This window comes from Labrus bergylta, chromosome 24, assembly GCF_963930695.1.
Source record: "Labrus bergylta chromosome 24, fLabBer1.1, whole genome shotgun sequence".
Classification (NCBI taxonomy): Eukaryota; Metazoa; Chordata; class Actinopteri; order Labriformes; family Labridae; genus Labrus; species Labrus bergylta.
The window spans coordinates 11,301,855-11,325,651 of NC_089218.1; the positions used below are offsets into that span (position 1 = coordinate 11,301,855).

Below are 23,797 nucleotides of genomic sequence, written 5' to 3' on the forward strand. Positions count from 1 at the left end.
TCAAAATTTCAGCTTAATATTAAACATACTTAAACATGTAGTAAATTCACACCCATTCATACTTCTATGTTTTGAAGGTACTGCCACTCTAGCTTTATCACTCTGCTCTATTTAGCTTCTTGAAACTGACTTTCCACATTGTCATAGTCATTGTAGTGCCATGTTTGGCCTTGAAGATTTCTTCTGTAATGCAATAAATCACTGTGTACTTTCTACATTTTAACATTAAATCAAGTGACTTTCACAATGCATGTGTAGGGGGTAGAGCCATTGTTATAAGGTGTTAGTCCTTGGAAGCTCTAACTAAAGCTTCTGCTCCCTTAAATCCTATTAATCCCTTCAAATCATATGACAAGGACCGAGAGAAATAAGCCCTTTCCACAGTCTGAACATTGTTTTATTTTTTTAATCATTGGTTAATGCAGCTTCAAGTTTATTAGCTTTAGTTGCCTGGCTGACAAGAAAGGCAGCATTAAAATCTAGTCTGGGGGAATTTTTAGCGTCTACACCAGTGGTTCTCAATCTTTTTAGACTATAAAAGACTAGACAATTCATGCAAGAGGCAAATTAATTCATAAAAAGAATATTATTTCTTATTGACTGCTGGCAGCCACACTGTAGGCCTACTAAGGGCTATAAAAATGAAAATAAAAATGACAACTTTATACCAACAACCTGTCAACAAGTCTCCAGTGTTTCCCACACAAACACAATACATGGGTCCAAGTATATTTCCGACCTGTTCTCATTTAATTTTTCATTTATTCATAAAATTGCTGCGTGCCTGAGAGAGAGCGAGAGCGCGTGAGCGCGTGAGCTTCGTGCAAACAGCGCCGCTTGTTGTTTATGTCTGTGCGCGAGCATAAATTGAGCAGATTAAAGTTTTTTGTTGCAAAAACTAGATTAATTTAGAGGGGAAAACACATTTGATATAAATACAACCCAAGACAGATGAGAGTACGACAAAAACAAAATGTTGTTTTATGCTGAACGGGTTTGTTTTTTATATTGTGGAGATTTCTTTGCATACCACCACAGGGAGCCCACGTACCACTGGTGGTACGCATACCATAGTTTGAGAACCACTGGTCTACACCATGAAAACAACTGGACCATCCTTTAGTGTCATACGCCTAACACAGGCCTTAGTTATTCTGTAGAGAAAAATTAGACTACAATCATTTTAAACATTTCAAAAGTGCGACAAAATGCTCATGTAAAGCTACCTTCAGTGTGAACACCTCAGTCACGTTCAGAAACAGAGCAGGGCCTCCACAAGTGAAATGTTTGCCCGACGAGGTCACTGGCCTTCTCAGCAGCATAAAACCGACAGGACACTTACCCTTAAAACAAAACACTCTGACCCCGAGTTCCAACCACGGCAAATTTCTGATCAATAAGAGCACGTGAATCGCTGCCAAGGTACACAGTGTGTGGTGGTACACCTGAGTGACGAGCTGCAAGAGCTACGACTGCATGTCAAAACGCTGGACTTCATTACAGGAGAGTTGTTGTGTCTGCTGCTTTAATTGAGCTTCCCTCCCTTTGTTAGTACCCATGATTTACTTCAGTCAAGAATAAAAAGATTTCTCCTAAAAAGAAAACGAGTAGGTAAGTCCCTCATTTTTTAAGCATAATGGGCTTTGGTCTGACTTCAGTGACTTCAAAAGGTTTTATAGCTTCTTGAATGTGGATGTCTGCTAAAAATAATAAATGCGCTCTCAAAATTAAAACTTGACATGACAGTCGTAAACTAATTATTCTGCATTTGGACATCTGAAATGCGCCTCTCCCAGATGAGCCGACATGCCGAGTGGATCAGTGAAGCTGCACAGCATTAAAAAGCTGGGACAGGAAAACCACAGCTATGAGTTTTCAGATGAAGGTAAGGCTCTAAAACTTTTTCAGCTCTATTTACAGATATGCTTTGGGAAAAAATTGCTAATACAGAGGTTGTAATGTCACTTCATTTGAATGAAACATTGTGGAGTTTCAGCCACAGTTATGAATCGAGGAAGTTGAATCTCTATTTCATTCTTGTGTTGCAGAACCAGCTGGCTCCTATTTGTGAGTACAGAATCCTTTCTGTTTTTAATGTGTTTATATTATTTTATGAATCAATGACTTTTTAATTAATCACAGGTTCCATTAAAAAAGCCCTGCTATATAAAGGACGTTTTTATCCTGAGGTTAGGTGTAGGCTGATTAAGTCTGTTGGATGTTTTCTCAATATATTATGGTTTTCAATATTTTTCAATTTCGGTTCTTAAAGCAGCAACTATACCAACATTATTTTCGACACAAACGGAAAACGACTGCTCCCTGATTTTTTAAATGTATTTCTGCCTAAACAGGACGGATTCACCCACAATGTGTCAGCCCTTTTACAAGAACAGTAGTAGCTAGAAAGAGAGATCAATGACCTTAGCCATGTGTGTGTATGTATGTAAACAGGCCAATGTACATGTGTCTTCTTACTCCTTCTAGTGTCTTTAAAACACTGACATATCAGAGAGAACACTTTTCAATAAGCCTGTAGATAAATGCATGACTTAGTGCATAAGTCCTGACGTTATAATGTAAATGGACTTTTCCAGTCTTCTGACTGCTCAAAGTGCTTTTACACCGCTTGTCACAGCTACACATTCACACCCATTCACACTGATGGCAGAGGTTGCTATGTAGTGCAGCCGGGGCAATTCTGGGTTAAGTGTCTTGCCCAAAGACACATCTGACATGTCGCTGCAGGAGCTGGAACACTCTACCAACCGAGCCACAGCCACCCCATTATTAGTGTATCAGGAATTCACATCAGTCACTAGAAACAAATGATGGAGTCCCTTTGAGTTCATATCAACTTAATAATGTATGGTGGCCCTTAAAGGTCAACACACAGCAACTTGAAAAACATTTAAAATGGTTAAAAACGTGCACAAAAAACAAACTGTTTTCTGTATAATGTTTTGTGTCTGTATTTGGGTTTCTGTCCTGTATCTGGTTTTATGAACGGATTTTGGTTTGTAACCTACATTTTGATGTGTCTCTGTTGTTGTGTTTGGTTACACGTTTGTTTTTGATCTCGTGTATTTAGATGTCTGTATTTGGGTCCGTTTCTGTATATCATCATGTGTTCTGTTTTCTCTCACGCAGGACAATGACAACTTCCAAGGAGGACGAGAAGTAAGTATAAGATCAAAATAGAATTGTGGATATTTTGTAATGATCCCCTAAAACATAGACTGACCTGTCTTTTTTGTAAACAGAGGGAAGGGAAATGCTGAGCAACCAGCAATCAGGGTCGGCTTCTTTCAACTGGTAAAAAACTTTTTTGTTATGTAACAGGTGTTCTTTTTTCTTTGCTTAGCTCCTTTAACAAGTGTGATCTTTGTGTTTTACCTCCGTCCAGTTCCGCTTTGCCACATGCAACGATGTGCTCAAGATGGTGTTCGGCAGTGTGTGTGCGATCCTGCACGGCTCTGCCCAGCCCCTCATGCTGCTGGTGTTCGGCCTGCTCACCGACACCTTCATCGAGTACGACATCGAGCTGAACGAGCTGAAGGACGACAGGAAGGAGTGTGTGAACAACACCATCCAGTGGAAGAGGAACTACACTGAAGCGTTCGGCCAGCCCTCGTCGCAGAACCTGTCGGGCTGGGGCCTCATGAACAATGCAACATGGGAGATGCTTGTACCTCTAACGTCTAGGTCATGTGGGTAAGTGAGCTGTGAGAATACACAAGGTTGGTCCCTGTTTGCAGGGATCTGCATTTGTATTTACTGTGTTTGTGTTTTCTTTCAGGATTCTCGACATTGAATATGAAATGACCCAGTTCGCCTTCTATTATGTGGGAATTGGAGCAGCTGTGTTCGTGCTGGGATACTTCCAGGTTTGTCTTCCTTTCATACAAAGCCATACATCTTAAATCACATTAGTCTGTGTCATCCTTGCATCTACTTACAAGAAATAAGTCAGGTAGCATAAGGCAATTTGATCCTATCAGAAATACTTCTCCTGCGTGGATATTCTGAATTCATGCTTTGTAAAAAAAATAATAATAAAAAAAAACTAGTGCATGGCATCAAGTCTTACACAAATGGTGTCTCTTCTCTCCACTCTATAAAAAGAAAGTGGTTAAAAACATATTTAATACAAGTGTGACATTCATCTTGAAGTATCACGACTTACCTCGACAGACTGTAGAACTAGATAGGACTTTGTGGCATGATCATGTATTGGTTTGAGAATGTATGGCTTATTGCACTGTGATGAAATGCAGAATTCCTGAACTTAAAGACACTTTAGGCTCATATCCTTATTATAGGATACATATTCTTTCCTAATTTAGACCGCCGTGACATCATTATGACATCATTTTGCCACCCTTACCCTAACCCTAACCCTAAACCCTAGGGTGCTACAGGGCAAAGGCTTACATATATTTATAAGAATAAGCTAATTTGAGTTTAACCTCCATTTTACATTTTACATAGATCTCCCTGTGGGTGACATCAGCTGCCAAGCAGATTCAGCTCATCAGGAGGATTTACTTCAGTAAAGTGATGAGGATGGAGATCGGCTGGTTCGACTGCACCTCTGTAGGAGAGCTCAACACTCGCTTGTCAGAGTGAGTGGACAAAGACGACATCATTTCTATCTGTGGGAGTAATTTGGTTCTATAAATACATGGGTGTTAAAAGTGGTCGTATCTGTATTACAGTGATATCAACAAGATCAATGACGCTATTGCGGATCAAGTTGCCATTTTCCTGCAGCGTTTCACCACCTTTGTGTGCGGCTTCTGCATTGGATTTGTGAAAGGATGGAAGCTAACACTCGTCATTGTTGCAGCAAGTCCACTGATCGGTCTCGGAGCCGGTCTCATGGCTGTGGTGAGACTTGAATCGATTCCCCTTGACTTGTTGATTGCTCTTAACTTGACCAAACATGAACTCTGTTGACCTGACGTCTCTCGACTTGGATTAACAGTTACATCTTTTGACCCATCTTGTTGACCTGATGCTTTGACTTTAATTTACATCTTTACCTGTTGGCTTTATATGACTTGCCCGCTCTTAACTTGACAAATCAAATCCTACATGTTGACATGACAACTCAACATCTGCTGACTTGACTTCTCATGTTTTAATCATTACCGTGACTCCTCTGTTATGGCCTTCTATTTTTTTGTGCGACTGGCCCAACATCCCTTGACTGCAACAGAGGTCAGTTTAACAAAGCTTGACTGAACAAGACTACAGTAATCTTAGTTTGACACAAAAATGGGGGAAACCAGTCACTCCATACATAAAGAATTAGAAGGGAAACACTTAAAATACCTTTATAATAACGGCTAAATCATTTAAAGAGCCAACATGCTTCGACCATAAAAGACTTAATCAGGGCACACTTTCTTTAACATTATTTTTAATCTGCTTTGACCACATTGAGCAACCAGCCATCCCCCGTTTTTCTCTTTGACCCGTCCAAACTTGTCAGCCTGACTTGACTTGACCCTACATCGACTCAACATCTAACTTAATCTTACCTGATTTCTCTCCCCCTCTCCATCACCTTTGCTTCCCTCTGTTCTTTTCACAGTTTGTGGCTAAGCTAACAGGGATGGAGCTGCAGGCGTATGCCAAAGCTGGAGCCGTAGCTGACGAGGTGCTCTCCTCCATCAGGACTGTGGCTGCTTTTGGTGGAGAGTTAAAAGAAGTGAAGAGGTAAAATGCCTGCAGATAGCCGAAGATGAACTCTTGTATTACAGCTGTGATGAGTTCTATTACTTTGTGTTGGCAGGTACGACAGGAACTTGATTTCTGCACAGCGCTTGGGCATCAGGAAAGGTTTGTTTATGGGCTTTTTCACTGGATACATGTGGCTGATCATCTTTCTGTGCTATGGTCTGGCCTTCTGGTACGGATCCAGTCTGGTGGTGGACACTGAGGAGTACACACCAGGAACTCTTCTGCAGGTATTACAATTACCATGATGACAAAATATACTGTAATGTGCATTATTGGTTCTTGACAACCAGAATTCACAGATGGACATGGTTTGTGTAACAGTGTGTTCTGCAGCTTTAATAAACTCACCTTTTCACTCCAGGTGTTTTTCGGTGTTCTGATAGCAGCTATGAATTTAGGCCAGGCCTCCCCTTGTCTGGAGGCATTCGCTTCAGGCCGAGGAGCTGCGACCATCATCTTTGAGACTATTGACAGAGTGAGAATGCTTTATGTTGTAATTTTTCAAGATTTTGATCCTTACAAGAAGATATATCATCACAGGAAGCCATTAACTCATATTGACAAGCCTCATTTTTCAAATGCGACACTTTTAGGAGCCGGAGATTGATTGTTTATCTGAGGCGGGATATAAGCTCGACAGGGTCAAAGGAGATATTGAGTTCCACAATGTGAGCTTCTACTACCCCTCCAGACCTGACGTCAAGGTATGAATGAGCTTATCATTTAATAGCAAATCTATCTGAGGTTTAATTTTATTTCTGTTTCTTTAGTTGACCTTTTCCTAAAAAGTCTTGTGACTTCTTCTCAGATCCTGGACCAGCTCAGTGTTGCAGTGAAGTCAGGAGAGACCACAGCCTTTGTGGGGCCAAGTGGAGCTGGAAAGAGTACGGCTATTCAGCTCATCCAACGCTTCTACGACCCTAAGGAGGGAATGGTACATTTGACAGCTCTGACACCAACAGCATTAAACTGAGCCTTACACATTTGATTTGAAAAGGGACTTGCATTCGCATTCAGACACTGCCTTGATAAGTTAAATGTCACTTTCTGTGTCCACTATGTGGTGCTAGAGAGAACACAGACCAACAAAACACTAACCATTATGTGCAGAAAGCAACCTCAGGTGTTAAAAAATGAAGCCAATCACAAGAGCAAAAAAACTGCAGTTCCTTAAGAGTCCACTTGAGGTGTTGCTCCTGAAGGACAGCATACAGTATATGACTGTGTGAAATAACCGATTAGTGGCCCTGCATGGCAATATATTAGAGTGTGATTGTGTTGTGAAAGGGTCAATGTGGTTGGTTCATTATAATTTACATAATCTCAGCAAACTGATAATGATTGATTCCAATAGTAATGTCCTTTCTCTAAACTCTTGAGATCTTTGATTTCCTCTGTATGTGCCACCTCCTTCCCTTTAAAGCATCATTCAAGTCTTTATAAAAATAACCATCCGCTGAGGGTTAGAGAAGCACATGATAATCTTTTTCATTATTCGGGCAATGGGTCCTAACAGCCTCATTTTTCTCTCCTTACTGGAATTACAGCTCTTTACACACCTTAGTTTCTCATTGCTTTCATCTTCAAGAGACGGAAATAGTCTCTTTAGGTTATGCACAAGACTATCCGCCTTACCATTTGAAACTAGCATTGTTGCAGAAAAGAATATAATAGCAGCAGGGTGCTTTAATAGCATCATCCATCAATTCAAGCAAAACCAGCTGCTCTCTGTGCCCTCCATCTCAGGTGACCCTGGACGGCCATGACATCAGAGGGCTGAACATCCAATGGCTGCGCTCGCTGATAGGCATAGTGGAGCAGGAGCCGGTGCTGTTTGCCACCACCATCGCTGAGAATATTCGCTACGGGCGACCCGGCGTCTCCATGAAGGACATAATCGCTGCTACGAAGGAGGCCAACGCCTACAACTTCATCATGGACCTGCCACAGGTGGAAACATGGAGGATGTTCAGTTTCAGTAGTGGATACAGATTCAAAGTAATTTTAATAACCAAAAGGCTAAAGAAGTATTCTTGACATTTTTACATCCTGCAGAAATTCGACACCTTGGTGGGGGAGGGTGGAGGTCAGATGAGCGGAGGGCAGAAGCAGCGCATCGCCATCGCGCGGGCTCTGGTCAGGAATCCTCGTATCCTGCTGCTGGACATGGCGACCTCTGCCCTCGACAACGAGAGCGAGGCTGTAGTACAAGAAGCTTTGGATAAAGTGAGTGTGACTGGTCTGTGTGCTGAATCGGCTTCTCTTTTCATCCCAGGATTGGAACATTTATGATTTAAATGTGAAGCCTGGAGGCAAAGCGCTGAAAAGAAAAGATCCCCTGAAGCTCTCTTTAGCACTAGAAGAAAGCGTTTTACAATAATTTCCTTTTTTTCCCCCCCAAGAGAGTATGACCTCAAACTAATCTCAGAGAAAAAAGAAATCCACTTTACAGACAACAAAGACTGCAAAATAAAGACAAATGTGAATTAAATTATATCTACTGTATGAGCCTCACTTGTAGTTCTAGGTCCAAATAAACACTGAATAACCAATAAAAATACAACAGCGTTCATTAGTTGAACCACATACAAGATCTAAGTGACTAGTATAGAACACATGTTGTACAGAATATAACATCCATTTTGATTTTATTTGACATCAAGGATATTTTTGGGTGTGTTTTTTAAAAGTCAATGAAATCCTATAAATTAGGATCATTAAGATATTACATTTCATCAGTTCCTGTTTGGAAAAGTTGCACACTTCAAGTCTAATTTTGTCGTAGGTACGTCTGGGTCGCACCACCATCTCTATCGCTCACCGGCTGTCCACCATAAAGAACGCTGACGTGATTGTCGGCTTTGAGCACGGCCGAGCTGTAGAGAAGGGCAACCACAACGAGCTGCTGGAGAGGAAGGGGGTCTACTTCACTCTGGTCACCCTGCAGAGCCAAGGAGACAAAGCTCTGAACGACAAGGCTCGACAAAGTAGGTCCAGATGTGTGAGATAACATCTGCATGATCTACATCCATAAATACACTTTAAGGATCTAAGCCTTTTCTTGGATCTCTTCCATCAGTGGCTAACAAGGAAGAAGAGTCAGAGAAGCTGAGTCTATCCAGAGCAGGCAGCTACCGTGCCAGCTTGAGGTATTACACAAACACACTCTCAATCACCTCCTGCCCTTCCTCACTTTCTCATTTGCTTACTTGTATAATATCCATTTACTTGGTCCTGACTGTGCATTTAAATCGGATTATTACTGTAGTCATTTACAGGCAGCAGTGTCACAACAGAAACTGGAACCATCATTTATCTAATTACCCTTTTACATTTAAAAGAACGTTTGGAGCATTTAGCTGACACTATCATCCAAAACCACTTACAAATGGGGCCACAGAAGACGTGGCTTGAGGTCCTCTATCTGCACCATAAACAAGTGCCCAGTAATTAGAGTAAGAAGAAGAACAAAAGCAGTGTCAACACAGCCGAGTAGCTGCAATATATTCATGTGCAGGACGAGATAATAGCATTTCTAAAAAACTCAATTCTGACCAGAAAGTTTTTTCTTTACAGAGCTTCAATCCGTCAAAGGTCTCGATCTCAACTCTCAAACCTGATCCCAGAATCCTCTGTCGGCATTGTCGGAGAGCTCGGCCCCCGTGCCTACTCCTTGTCACAGGCAGACAAATCCAAGGTGTGTGTGTGCGGGAGTGTTTGCATCATATTTAATGTGTGGGTGCTTTTTCCTTGCATTGTATATGTTTTGTCTCTCATCAAACTATAGATACTTCACTCTATCTGCATGTTGATGTGTTATTTTGGGGTTTTTAAGAATACTTTCCCAGAGGAGGAGGAGGAGGAACTTATAGAGCCCGCTCCGGTTGCCAGGATCCTGAAGTACAACATACCTGAGTGGCCCTACATGCTCTTTGGGTCCTTTGGGGCGGCCATCAACGGAGGCGTAAACCCCGTCTACTCGCTGCTGTTCAGTCAAATCTTGGCGGTGAGGAAGTTGTAAACAGATTTTCTGAAACACACAACACAAGCTAATTTTACAAATTTAAAGCCAAAAATCAATACATAGAATTCAAACACCAGCATGAAAAGTAAGATGCGTCGTTGTAAAATAAGTGATAGCTAACAGTGCTATCTACATTATACCGCTACAACCTCCAACACTCTGTAAAATAGCATGCTCTCTAACCTTGAACAAGTTAGACCTTAAGTTACAACACCCCTGCAAGCTAACTGCTAACCTCCAGCTACTAAGCATGTTAGCTTTGTTTTAAAACTGACTTTAAGTTCACAGAATTTATGCCAAAATATGAATCGTTTTCCTGACATAATGCTACATAGCATGATAGCGAACAGGGAACAGGCTAGCTCTTGTTAATCACAACACTTCCTTGAACTAGTGAATGGCTAGCTTAGACCAGCAGCTATCATGTTTATAAGCTAGGTTGAAAATAGACATTAAGTTCCCACAGTTTATGCAAGACACAGAGTTTTCCATTTTCTCATTACATGGCTACCCCAGGCAGTTGATGCTATGCTAGGTAGCGTTCAATGGAACAGCTTGTTGCACACAGCTAAAAGCTTTGATAGCTTCTCATTTTTGGATTCTCTTGTTTTGGCTTTCTTAAAAGGTCACCACTCTTTTAGACATAACTAGTGACTTCGACCTGCAGCCTTAGTGATGTGCTCAATTGACTTGAAGTTATTTGTGAACTATTCCTTTAAACACTAGTGTGCCCAGGCCTTCACGATGAAGACTTATCTGCCAGTATAGATTATTAGCCTTATTTCTAGTAACACAATCTGGCCTTTTTATAATGTAGTATATTTATATGTTTAAATGTTTTCAATATTGGGGCTTTAAACATAAGAGCTTTAATTTTTTTTTATGAATAATCGATCTTACTCTTACGATGGTGTACTGTGTCTTCTGTACTGTGTCTTCTGTACTATCCCAAAAAACGGGGAGAATTGTGTTCCTATCTGAAAGAGTACAATGTGACATGACGCACAGTATTGTTTCACCCTGTTGTGTTTTAGTGTATTCACATTATACATTAATGTGCATGAAATAAGCATGTTTTTCTATGTGGTGTTTGTGTGCCTGCAGACATTCTCAGTAACAGATCCTGTGGTTCAGAGGAGGGAGATTGATGGTATCTGCCTGTTCTTTGTCATGGTTGGCGTGGTCTCTTTCTTCACTCAGATGCTGCAGGTAGAGTATCAGTCTGCTTTAAAAAGACTGATTGCTTTAGTGCTTCAGTCTTCACCCCCTGATTGTGTTCAAGGTGAGGGGAAAGTCACAATAGAACCGCCTTTATTTCGGAAACTTTCCCTTTTCCTCTGCGTCCTATATCCTGCAGAGCTGCTGTAATATAATATATGGGCTCTGCCCCCCCTGATGATGGATCCATTACTAATATATTACATTATGTTTAAGATCACTGTTGTGGTGTTTTAGATTAAATTAAGATACTTCCTGTGTGTCTCCAGGGTTATGCTTTCTCCAAGTCTGGAGAGCTTCTTACCCGCAGGTTACGGCGGCTCGGCTTCCACGCCATGCTGGGCCAAGAGATCGGCTGGTTTGACGATCACAAGAACAGCCCGGGAGCTCTGACCACACGCCTGGCGACCGACGCCTCCCAAGTCCAAGGAGTAAGTTAGCAGCTTCAGTGTAAAGACTTTTAATTATTGTTTTAAAGCTACAGAGAACACAGCACACTGTACAGCATCAAAATCCTTGTTATCCCTACTTTTCTTCCCATAAGGCAACAGGCTCGCAGATTGGCATGATCGTCAACTCTCTGACCAACATCGGCGTGGCCGTCATCATGTCCTTCTACTTCAGCTGGAAGCTAACGATGCTTATCCTGTGCTTCCTGCCGTTCATCGCTCTGTCAGGTGGCTTTCAGGCTAAGATGCTAACAGGGTTCGCTAAGGAGGATAAGATAGCCATGGAGGCTGCAGGACAGGTCAGATATTGTTTATACTCTATAACCTTACCATAAAGTCTTTTCTGGTTACTTTTTATGAGCCTCCTCAACTACAACACACTGATATTCAATGATAAAAATAATCTCAATAACCTTGCAAGTTTTACAGGTGGAGGATGACATCAGCTGATTTTTCTTTTGAGGGACAGCCTTAAAACAGTGTCTATTTTAGGCTTCTCATCAGTGAAGAAAAGCTTCACAGCCCTGCAGCTGTACTCAGCTCTCGCTACAGTAGCATTTTATTAGCTCCTCCTATACTTTGGCAAGACAGGAATGGAGCTAACAAGGTCAGACTCGATTCTTGCTGGGGCCTCCCATGCTTCAAATGCAGTTATAGCACTGAAGCACACAGAGGAGAAAAACCTCCAGCCATGGCAGGAAAGTTTAAAATCAAAGAAAAAGTATTTAAAAGTCAATTTACTGTGAACTTCCTTTACGCTATCTTAATTATCCCTATGCAGTAAACCCCACCCATCCAAATAAAGTGGATTAGATGAAAGTTTAATGATCCCTATGGGGGGGAATTGGCTTACTGCGGCAGCATAAAATGGGATATAGATAAGAACAGAGCAAATGCTTTATCTTTATCTAACTCTCCTCCACACTTAAGAAAAACAGTAAGATTAGGAGCAGCTTCTGCTTGATTTGTTTTTTTACTGTTTTATTTCAATTTCATCTGCAGATTTCTGGTGAGGCGTTGAACAACATCCGCACCATCGCAGGCCTGGGGAAAGAGAGGAATTTTGTTGATTTGTACGAGGCCCAGCTCGAGTCTCCGTACAGAGCGGCACTGAAGAAGGCAAATGTGTACGGAGGGTGCTACGGTTTTTCCCAGTGTGTCGTCTTCCTCACAAACTCTGCCTCCTACAGGTTTGGAGGTTACCTGGTGCGGCAGGAGGGGCTTCATTTCAGCTTGGTTTTCAGGTGAGAGAAGGAGGACAATGTTAATGTTAGAATGGATGATCTCTATCCATTATCTTTTCATCTCCTGATCAATGCGTAACTGTTGAAATGATTCCTTTTCGTTCCCTCTGTTAGCAATTCAAAACCCCTCTGATCATAGCATGTGTTTCAAGTTATTCAAATCTAATTCGATTTGCAAACCTTTTATCATCTCTAATGGATCTCTCAATCTTGTTTTGAGCCACCCAAAGTTTCACAAGGTGGATTTAAAGATAAACAGCAGGGAATGCTAGGTTAGCATTAGCATTAAGTCAGAAAGGACTGATACAAGTCAAGGACGGTGAAACGTAAACGTTGCTATGATTTCTACGCTTTTCTTGTTAATATCTTGCTTGTGTGAACCATGTGACTAACAATGAAAATGACTCTACAGAGAGGTAATAAGTTAACATATATCTAAAAGGCTAAGCATCAATAATATAAAAAATGTTTAAAATAGAAGATAAATAGTGAAATAAACATTACCCTGCCAGTGGAGGCACACATGGATTGATTGATAACATTACATGTGTTTCTCTTGCAGGGTGATCTCAGCCATCGTCACCAGCGGCACAGCCCTGGGCAGAGCCTCCTCTTACACACCCGACTACGCCAAAGCCAAGATCTCAGCTGCACGCTTCTTCCAGCTGCTGGACCGTGTGCCTCAGATCAGCGTCTACAGCGATAAGGGAGATAAATGGGTATGAGAGCATATGTTAGGCTACGTGTTTTGTGCTCGGCAGCCGTATTGCACGCTGTGTTTGGAAAAATGAGCTCTGCCTGCTTTATAAATTCTGAAGGGAATCCAGATGAAAAGTCTGATATCGTATTGCTTTATTGCTTTGCTTATTAATTTTTGATCAGTCATGACAGAGAGGTGTAGATGGGAGAAGACAAGGGGGGTTGTTACTCCTTACTCCTACACTAACTGTACTGTCATTTAAAAAACCAAAATATACCAGAGTATAAGGCTTTTAAATAGACATGCCATCATTAAATACAGCTCCTGCTATCTGTTTGTCAAACCTGCCTTTTGTGGAAACTTGAACCTTTGTTCCCCCCCTCCCCCCTCGCTGTGTCTTCAGGATAACTTCAAGGGAAACCTCGACTTCATCGACTGTAATTTCACATACCCCACCAGGCCAGACATCCAGGTCCTGAACGGGCTGAATGTGTCGGTGAAGCAGGGCCAGACGCTGGCCTTCGTGGGCAGCAGCGGCTGTGGGAAGAGCACCAGCGTGCAGCTGCTGGAGAGGTTTTATGATCCTGACCATGGCAGAGTGGTGAGTGAGACACATGGCCATATACTTCATCGCACAAAGTGTGCTAAACTGGTGTGAAAGTTTGAGGGGAAAAATTGCCAAACAATCAGATCAATTTACAATCAGAAAATGATTAGCACATCACTTTAAATAGCCCCGCCCATGGGGCGCGAACCAACCACTAGGCTTCCAGTACCCCAAAGTGTAAATGCTTTTACTTAGACTTGTACCAGATCACCCAGGATAGAATAAGTCACAGCTAGATGGTGAAGGATCGTTTTGTTTTGGGTTGTGGAGACAAAAAACAGAGTTAAAGGAAGGATAACATTCATCTTTTACTTTCTAGCACGCATTTAACACAACTGGAGAGTGCTCTCAATGCTCAATAGATCATTTCTGGATGTGTTAAAATGCTCAAATGATAGCTGTATCAGCTTCATAAGGAGCTAATGCCTCAGTAGTGTGTTTACAGCTTGTTTTCACTGATCAGAAGAGGATTAAAAAAAATGCATCGCTTTCAGCTTTAACTGTATGGGATGGAATCCTTTCTAGCGTGAATCTGGTGAATTCTTTGCTGACTTCAGCACGTACAAATGAGAAATCTGACAGTACAAACAGGCAACATCACATCGTCAGAGCAGCTGCTGACCTTTATCCAAATGTCATACATCTCATTCCAGAGAGTCCCGCATAGAGTCGGCTTTCTACTCGGATTCTCACGAGCCTCGGTTGTACCTTGAGTGTCATTGTACAAAGTAAAATCTGTAATTTGTCAAAGTCAAATAATATTAGACAGACCCTCAGTGTACTCTTTGATTGAAGTAATTCTGACTCTCATATCACGTCAGTTCATTTGTCAATCCGACGTTTCTGCTGACTTTGTGTTGTATTTTAAAGAAGGGCCACTCTGTCCAGGATGGAGGTTTGTCTTTGTGCCAAAAAGGATCTCTGCCAAGATCCAAACTGCCTTAATTGAGTTGGAAGTGGTTTGGTCCTGATTCTCTGTCTGAGATTTTAAAAGGACACAATCACCTCTGCATGGTCAGGAGGAAATTACAGCAGAGACGGTGTTATGATAGCTCATTAAGCTGATTGTAATTCCAGCCTTTGATTATGATATTGCTTTCTACTAATGGTAAAATCAATTGTTTCCCGCAGTTGATTGATGGCCACGACTCGACTCGCGTCAACGTGCCCTTCCTGCGCTCCAAGATTGGCATCGTGTCCCAGGAGCCCATCCTGTTCGACTGCAGCATCGCAGAGAATATCAAGTACGGAGACAACATGCGGGAGATCGGCATGAATGAGGTCATGTCGGCCGCCAAGAAGGCCCAACTCCACGACTTTGTGATGTCACTTCCCGAGGTACTGTGCATGTTTTATGTGCTATGTGTTTGGGAAATGCAGGTGATGCCAAAAATGTCTGTGTTCACTTTGTGTGTGTTTAGAAAAGCAACAAGAAGTGAGTCGGAAAAGATAAACAAAAGTTAAACACAGACGCAGATCATAAACAGAACAAGGGCAACATGAAAGGCAGTGTAAGGCTGGTGTACACACACACACACACACACACACACACACACACACACACACACACACACACACACACACAGGAACAGGAACAGGTGTGCACATTCATGTGTGAATGAGGAGCGTCACACATGTGTTATCTCACCACTAGGTGTCCTCAGTCAGTCAACTATGACAGAATGAACAGGCAGAGGGCAGCTTTGTTTCAGCCAATATAAAATAGTGACTAATAGCGGCTAAATACACTCAAGTATACTTGAACACTTCAGTCCCATTGAGATTAAGAACCTCTTTTCATGGGAGACCAGGCCAAGACAAACAACATCACAAACACAAAGTTAAAGACAGAGACACAAAGGGAGACAAAGTATGTTAGTTTGATACAGTATGTTATTTTGCTGAGTTTCTTCAACTCTAAGGAGTCCTTGGATTGTTTCCTACTTATCTGAGACAAAATCCAAGAAGTTTTAAAATTGTAGGAATCTCTCCGGGACTTTTGTATGACCCCAGGATGTTTTTAGATTCAGCTCTGAGTGACAGAGAGAGGTGAGGAAGTCTGAGAATAACTGATGAAAACAAGAGTTTACTACATTTTGTTACTGTTGTTTATTGTTTTCACAAAGGACACTAAAAGTCTTCATTCTACAATATCCTGCAAAGATTTTCTTCAATTTGTTCTTTAAAGGTTCCTAAAAGTCTACGGCTGATTAACAAATCTGTTATTAAACTGTGTTTTTCCCCCACACATTAGTGTTCTTAAAATAGATCAACGCTTTGTCCTCGTATCTTTTAGCTAGCTCGTGCTGTTTGTTCATAATAGGCATAGGTTAACACCCCTCTTATGCCCATAAAAGGGCATCAGACATCAGGGCTGTGTGCACCTGCTGTCATGATAAATGCGCTCAAACAGAAGAAGTGAAATGAAAACGACTGAGCTCAAATCTGAGGGACAAAAATATGTCATGTCTCATCATTTATCAGACTGATTCAATTAGTTGCTACTTTAAACATTTTTTTTTTTAGCTTTCAAGAAATCAAGTTGTGGATGTCTGATCTGAGATTGACTCACATTTCTTCCTGCCTCAGAAATACGACACAAATGTCGGCGCCCAGGGTTCTCAGCTGTCCCGAGGCCAGAAGCAGCGCATCGCCATCGCCCGAGCGATCATACGCGACCCCAAGATCCTGCTCCTGGACGAGGCCACCTCCGCCCTGGACACGGAGAGCGAGAAGGTACCCTTCATTACACCCTGATCAGCATCTTCTCCACCATGCAGCTGCTTGATATTCGGCGGGCGCAGAGTTCAGGCTGAGCAGGCAGTTAATTATTATTATCATTAACATCATTATCATTCATCATGTCTGCTATTATCAGCAGAGCTCACAGTTCATTGCAGGCATCCAGTAGAGCCTCTTGGAGCTGAATCTGGTCTATAGTTCAGATGTGTGAGCCACGCAGAGGAGTAGAGAGGCCTCCACCGTACTCATCCACTGGAGCATTCTAATGATAGTAATCAACGTGTGATTGTCAAATTGCTATAATTGTGAGGCTCGCGTGGGAGAACTGATGAAGCATCCCGCCTGTGTGCCTGTGTGTGTGTGCCAGTGTGTGTGTGTGTGTGTGTGTGTGTGTGTGTGTGTGTGTGTGTGTGTGTGTGTGTGTGTGTGTGTGTGTGTGTGTGTGTGTGTGTGTGTGTGTGTGTGTGCAAACACTTCTTTATGTGTGTGTTTTTTTACGACAGACGGTTCAAGAGGCCCTGGACAAAGCCAGAGAGGGTCGGACCTGCATCGTCATCGCCCACCGCCTGTCCACCATCCAGAACTCGGACATGATCGCCGTCATGTCCAGGGGTTTCCTGATGGAGAAGGGGACGCACGACCAGCTCATGGCCCTGAAGGGAGCTTACTACAAGCTGGTTACCACGGGAGCACCAATCAGCTAAGCGCTCAGGGAAATAAGCAGACGATCAGAAAGGCAGCCAAGGGCAACAGATGTAAGGATCAGTGTTATTGTGATGCAAGGACACAGAGCAGGAGAGAGTTACAGTATTTATTTTCCTGTCACAGTAGAGGTCACACACCTGAATTGGAGGGATTTTTTTAAGGAATTACATAATGTCTTTTTTATTATGTTTGTTTAGTTTGATGGCAGGAATGCGGTGATATAACAATACGTACTGTGATACAGGAGTTACAAGTGATTAACTCTAAAATATGTCTTTTATATTTTAAGTAATGCGTGTAGGCTTTTCATCAGAAATCAATGGAGTAAAGTATCGCAATACATTAAATTGTACTCGGAAGTATCAGGGGTTTTTTTTAACTAAAGTTGCAGAAGCTAGTCCCAAAGTGTCCACCATCTGAAACAACACTATTCAAACAAACCTAGCAGTATTCTGGTGTTACTGCATCCCACAATGCATTGCAGTCTACAGAGCCAAACCAGTCATTAATGAGGTAACATGCATCACCATACCTGACTATTATTCATACGAGTCAGGTCCCGTGCACTTGTAGCGACTTCTCAACAGATGGTTCTTACTTTCTTACAGCTCGCCCGTACTGTTATGTTGTAAATATAGAAAATCTACTCTTTATTATCGAAGTCATATGAATTATATACAAACATAATGACATTATTAATGACAAGTGTTTTTTACTGAATGGAGTCTGTCCTTTAAGCTCTGTTCAACATTTCTGGAAATAAGCCTTTTTGCTTTCTTAATGGTTATAAAAGAAGAACGTCACCTTCATGTCTGTATGCTAAATATAAAGCTAGCAGACGGTTAGCTTAGCATAAAGATGCAAAAATCATGGGGCTGTTCAGAGGTTAAAGAATTCCAGAAATCCCTTAAGCGATTATATTTCAAGACAGTTAACATATCTGAGTACATTATTTTTATGCTCATGTGTATAGCGTAAACTAAGCTAAAGATGAAGTGACGCATTTAACATTAGAATCTAAACAAGATTAATGGATAAAAGTATTATTCTTGAATGGCTAGCACTTTTGTTACACAGGACCGTTCCTCCTGTGTGTAGACAATAATAATTGTATTCCTCTTCCCAAATCCTGAATATGTTTGACTGTAATTTTAATAAAACTTTTAAAAGGGTTCACGTTATTTTCAAAAAGTTACACCTGCCCACCCCCACAGGTGTTTTCAGTTGAGCTAATTAAACCTCTGCTCATGTTAAAGGTGGGCAGAGCGATCCTCGTGATTTTGTGAGATATCTGGCTCTGAGGACTAATGAGGATGACAAAGGTGTGTATGTACAGGCGCAACACAGGAGTCACAGAGATGTCAATCAAAAGCTCGTCCATGCACACACAACCTGAAGGCATTTAATCAGACAGTGAAGTAGATCACCTGTGTGGCTGACCCCTCAGTATACAAGTTTAACAGTGTTACAAGAAGGGGAAACTTTCATGCTCAAACTAGTGACGTTCAAGGACACATTGTCATGTCATATTGGACTGCCTGAACACTTTGTATTCATGCAGATGGGAAATCAAATGGTTGATGAGTTTCTAAGCATTAGCTTGCGGGCTCAAATACTTCTCATAAAAATGTTTACAATAATTTTTCAGTGGTATTTGGAAGATTTATCCTCCCGTCCGTGGCCGTACTCATTTGAGGTAAAAAATATTTGTTCATTTCGTTCGTTATAAATAACCTCTACTGCCTTTTGTCAGTTTTGGGCCTCCGTAGCTGCACCTCTAAATGAAAGAAAATGACTCCTGTTTTCTACTGGAGTACCACATAATGACAAAATAACTTCATGGGAAAATAAGTACACCGAAAATAGACACTGATGGATTCCAAATGTCATGCGAGTTTCAGTCTCAGCACGGAGGGAAAATGAAAAAAAACAGCATGCTGCCTGGATGTATAAACACACATAAGAAACATGCAAATTCATTGGTATATAACTGTGCATGAGGACTTTACTTTTCTAGCTGTCAGTTGTTTTTTGAAATAACAAGATGCTATGCTTGTAACACTGATGTGTGCCGTCAGTCATACTCAGTATAAGCATAGCAAAGCTCAACAGCATTAGCACCTGCTGCTCTGAAAGGCTCTCGCTGAGGCACATGTTGGGATAATGCAGAGCGAGCTTCCTGCTATGTGAAGATAATGCTGGATGGCAGCATTTCAGAGCTAAGCCGTTTATAGCACAGAGCTTCTATAGGCCTCTATTGTTACTTTTTCACTTACATAAACCAAATCATGAAGCCGGTTGATAGCATAACACAGCTACTGAAGAACTCGGTGACTGAATGAATTGAATGAACACGATGACGATTTAATCCGACTCAGCCACCTGATTTGTTATTTGGGCTAACGGGTGTTGATGCTGCTGCTGCTGCTGCCCGTGACAGCCGCACCTTGAAGAGTGCAGATGTCAGAGACACTCCATCAGTTTGTGCTAATATGTGATCACACCACACTGACCTCTGGGAAATTGAGTCTTTAATCACAACATCTCCAAACTCACACTCCTGTTAAATTAGCATTCCTCAGATGCGATCTAATCTCGCAGGCTCTCCTGCCAATTCATTCAGCGAGAGGACACTGTTTGACATTGTGCCACGTAATGTCAATGCGATTCTGATTGATGGAAAGAGGCGCCGCGGGCGGACTGATGTGTCTCTACTGGGTGGGAGTGTTATAAACTAGCTGCCCTGTGAGTGTTTTGTATGATCTCGGTATGTTCACACAAACGAGGCGACACAGTGAATGAAATATCCCAAACGAAGCCGGGCTGAATAGAAAATATTTTCTTCCTCGAAGATGACGGGCCTGGAAATGATCAAAGTATTTTCCCAATTATGCCAGAAGTTCATTAGCCTCTGGAATTCCAGTATCCAAAATAGCTGTCTGTCAATGTAACTTCATGTTCATTTACATGCTAGCATATTTGAAAGTGTTATAAATTAGCTTAACTTCAAAATGTACATGTGATTAAAATGTCTGTAAACCTTCCTGATATGTAGTGGTTGACAACATCTAAAAAGGCGTATATTAAAATGCTCTGTTACAAATAATGTGTTTAATTGATTTTTTATTTTAGATCCAGTTCCTCTGCTGCGACCCCACTAAGCACTCCCTTTGGACCCAATTAGGAGTGGTGACCCCCAGTTTAAAAAAAAACTGAGCTAATTACTATGAAATGGATAGCCTGCATTTGGAACTCTTCATTAAATGATCCATCAAATTGAATATTTTACAGATAGAAGGTCTTCCACTGTCCTACAGACAACTCAAACCTACTGAGTGATGAGAGAAATGGTCTCTGATTTTTAATATTAAAAAACTATTAAAAAAAACTAAAGAGGTTTTCAGTTCAATAAGAATATTGATTGTTGAAAAAGCAAAAACAATAGCTGTATGTGGTGCAGGTGCAGCCACATGTACAACACTTATAATTACACTTCACCTTAATTCCCATGAGGATAATTAGTTTTTCTGTCTTTCTGCTCTTGACTCACCAAGTGCGTGCCGGACAGTGCGTGTCTCTGAAGGATTTAAAGCGCTGACAGTCAAGAAGCCATTACAGCTCACTGAGGGGATGGTCGGCAAATTGGTTGGCTCGCAGGAGCTGTAAATAAGATGGAGGAGAGTCTTGTTTTTCGACTTGTCAATAGATGGCCTCAGGGCGAAACTGTCTTGAGTCAGAATTATAAAGTGGTAGAGACTCGGGAGAAGAGGAGAGATGAAATTAAAAAGAGTCTTGGCTTCAGGTTAGTGGGAGAATAAAGAGAAAAGTTCCATGTTTGATGTAGAAGCAGCTGGAGGTTATTTTTCCAGCTGTGAGTGACTGTAGGTATGTGCTCATCTGAAACCTCAAATGCGCTTAAAGGTTTCCTTCAGACGGCTTCTTGGGGTAAATATAAGAATTTCATTCTGGAAATACATTCTTGACCTTTAATCAAAACAGAAAAGCAGCGTGATGATGGCAAGTAACAGAATTTAACACAGATGCATGCGATTCTAAATGTATTCTGTCGTAGATTTGTTTTCTGCATTATTCTGAATTAAATTCGACATTAGGTTACGCCGTTTCTGCCTTGACATGATTGGATTCCTCTGGCTTTAACACAAGCAGGCAGGAGTAAAATTAAAACTGCTGAGGTCTTTTCTTCTGTCGGGGCTCGAACACGGACAGTCCCATAAAACTGGAATTACAGCGACCATTGTAAAATAAATCCATACTTGAAAATGTATCATTAACCCACAGGGAAGTGAAAAAGGAGCGACAATATAACACCAGCCTAATTTCATCATTACCGATGACGGTCATAACCATTAAAGCTTTTCATTATCATAATCATTATTGCAGCAGCAATAACACTGAAAAGCGTTGACCACAGGGACAGCAAGGGGCTGGATGAGAGGAGGGTCCTGTAATGTTCCTTTTTAATTTATTGATACTGCTGTGGAGAGATTTAGTAAATGAAGCAACACATATCAGGGACTGAACGTGGAGACCACTGCTCATGTAACTGTGGGTATTTGAAGTGTGTCTATAGCTAATAAGATACATTTCAGAAAGTAAACGTGTCTGCAGCGTTTGTCTTTGCATTTCCATGCCTCATGGTTGTAGACATCTGTTGAATCCAGCTAGCTAACGTGAGAGTGAGAGCTGTGCAGCTACGAGCAGAAGTACTGCTGAAACGACACAGACTCAACAAACGAATGGGTCCCAGCCCATCAATAAGCTGCACAGACTAACAGTGCACAAGTCCCTGCTCACATCATTAAGTCGGCATATAAAAGTCACGTTAGCGTGAATGAAGTTCCTGCTGTTTAGCTGCTGCGCCAGAAGGAGAGCAGAGCAGCTGACAGATTAGTGACATAAAATGAACCTGCGATGTAATATCCAGATTTGTTCAGTGTGACTCTGCAAGACACGAGAATATCTTCCCCTCTGTCCTTTACCGACAAGGTTTTACAGCAGAATGTGTGAAACTTTTGCATCATAACAAGAAATACTGAAAGACATTTATGTGTTTTACTTCTCAGTTTCTGTGCAGACTATCCACAGCATTATTCAAATCAAGAGTTCTGATCTGATCTCCACATGCTAATTGCTAGTTTTGCACTCCCTGTTATTATGCATCTCTTTCTTTTTAGCCCAACATTAAATTATTTTGCACTGTTGGGCTGCAAAGTAATGAATCCACATTGAATGTGTTTGCTTGGTCTACCTGGTTCTTTGTTTAGGGACGTGCACTGAAGCGAGGCAGATGAGCATGAGTTCCTCTCTTTTGGCAATTTGTAGTTAAAAAAAAAAAAAAAAGATTTCTGAATCATCTACATGACTCAAATAATTGTACTGCTATGACAATTTTCTACAGCTATTGTATTCTGAAGTATCATTAGCTGTTGAGCTGTTCTCATACACTCATGCAATGTTTCAGGGAAAAGACTTAAAGATTTCTGCTTGTGTTTTGACGAGGAAACAAATCTGTCAATAAAGAAAAAAATGTCTCATTTTAGTGAGTAAGTGTCTGTCCGTCAGGTGACTTTTCCAGATTTCTTCACTTTAAACTATATGGTGCAGCACGTTATCCCATGTAGGAGATAACGTGCCTTAATACCAGGCTTTTGTCAGGGCTTTCATAACACATCACTTCCATCACGGGTCATTAAGGAAACGTCCCCAAAATAGCCTTAACATTCACAGATAACATTGTCACATCAATGACATCCTCACCGGGGATGATCATATGGATCCAGTCATTCAGATTTTCCATTCATAGATAAAGCCTTACATTCACTTTGCACCTCCAAGGTGACCTCTCAGACGTCCTGCGTGGTGAGATGGAGAGAGAATCGGGTATTCTGCACGTGGGCACGAAGCAGCGGAACACACCAATGAATGACATTATGCCTCTATTAAACACAGAACTCAATTTGCTCTTTATCTCCACTGCTACACTTTCTGAAACGGTGAATACGCCTGATAAAAATCACAATTATAAAAAGCAAGACATAAATTATAAATTATAGCCTGTGAGTATTGTTACGTTGGTAGCGTGGAGGGCTGGCCCCGGGTAAGCCTATCTATTACTGAGGCATTCAAGTGGTAATTAGAGTTTCTGCAGGCAAGTTGCGGAGGCTTTTTATGAGGCAGTGTAAGTAGCTCGGCTTGCATTAAAGAGGGACCTTTATCACCCTGAATTTAAAATGTCTAACTAACAGGATTGTATGATTCTTTAAATGAATGTTTTGACTTTGTATAATGGGTTTTCTGGTGTGTTTTTTTGTATTTAAGGGCAAAATGAGTGAACCTTGC

At 41.4% G+C, this 23,797-nt stretch overlaps 1 protein-coding gene across 2 annotated transcripts; it reads left to right on the top strand.

Annotated features, from left to right (window-relative positions):
* Window positions 1-1,388: 1,388 nt before the first annotated feature.
* On the top strand, window positions 1,389-18,608 carry abcb11b (ATP-binding cassette, sub-family B (MDR/TAP), member 11b). Of its 2 annotated transcripts, none has more exons than XM_029279535.2 (29): window positions 1,389-1,611; window positions 1,797-1,885; window positions 2,049-2,067; window positions 3,151-3,180; window positions 3,264-3,315; window positions 3,407-3,714; window positions 3,800-3,887; window positions 4,492-4,625; window positions 4,719-4,890; window positions 5,600-5,724; window positions 5,801-5,975; window positions 6,110-6,223; window positions 6,342-6,452; window positions 6,557-6,682; window positions 7,495-7,698; window positions 7,804-7,974; window positions 8,534-8,735; window positions 8,828-8,897; window positions 9,325-9,445; window positions 9,584-9,754; window positions 10,877-10,981; window positions 11,260-11,421; window positions 11,535-11,738; window positions 12,442-12,683; window positions 13,246-13,402; window positions 13,787-13,984; window positions 15,122-15,328; window positions 16,580-16,726; window positions 17,236-18,608. In XM_029279535.2, exons 2-29 carry the CDS (start codon window positions 1,807-1,809, stop codon window positions 17,434-17,436), a joined length of 4,095 nt encoding a protein of 1,364 aa, XP_029135368.2. In that variant the 5' UTR covers window positions 1,389-1,611; window positions 1,797-1,806; the 3' UTR covers window positions 17,437-18,608. The 2 variants fall into 2 exon arrangements, with proteins under 2 accessions (XP_029135368.2, XP_065807836.1); XM_065951764.1 differs by having other exon boundaries at window positions 1,389-1,607.
* Window positions 18,609-23,797: the final 5,189 nt, after the last annotated feature.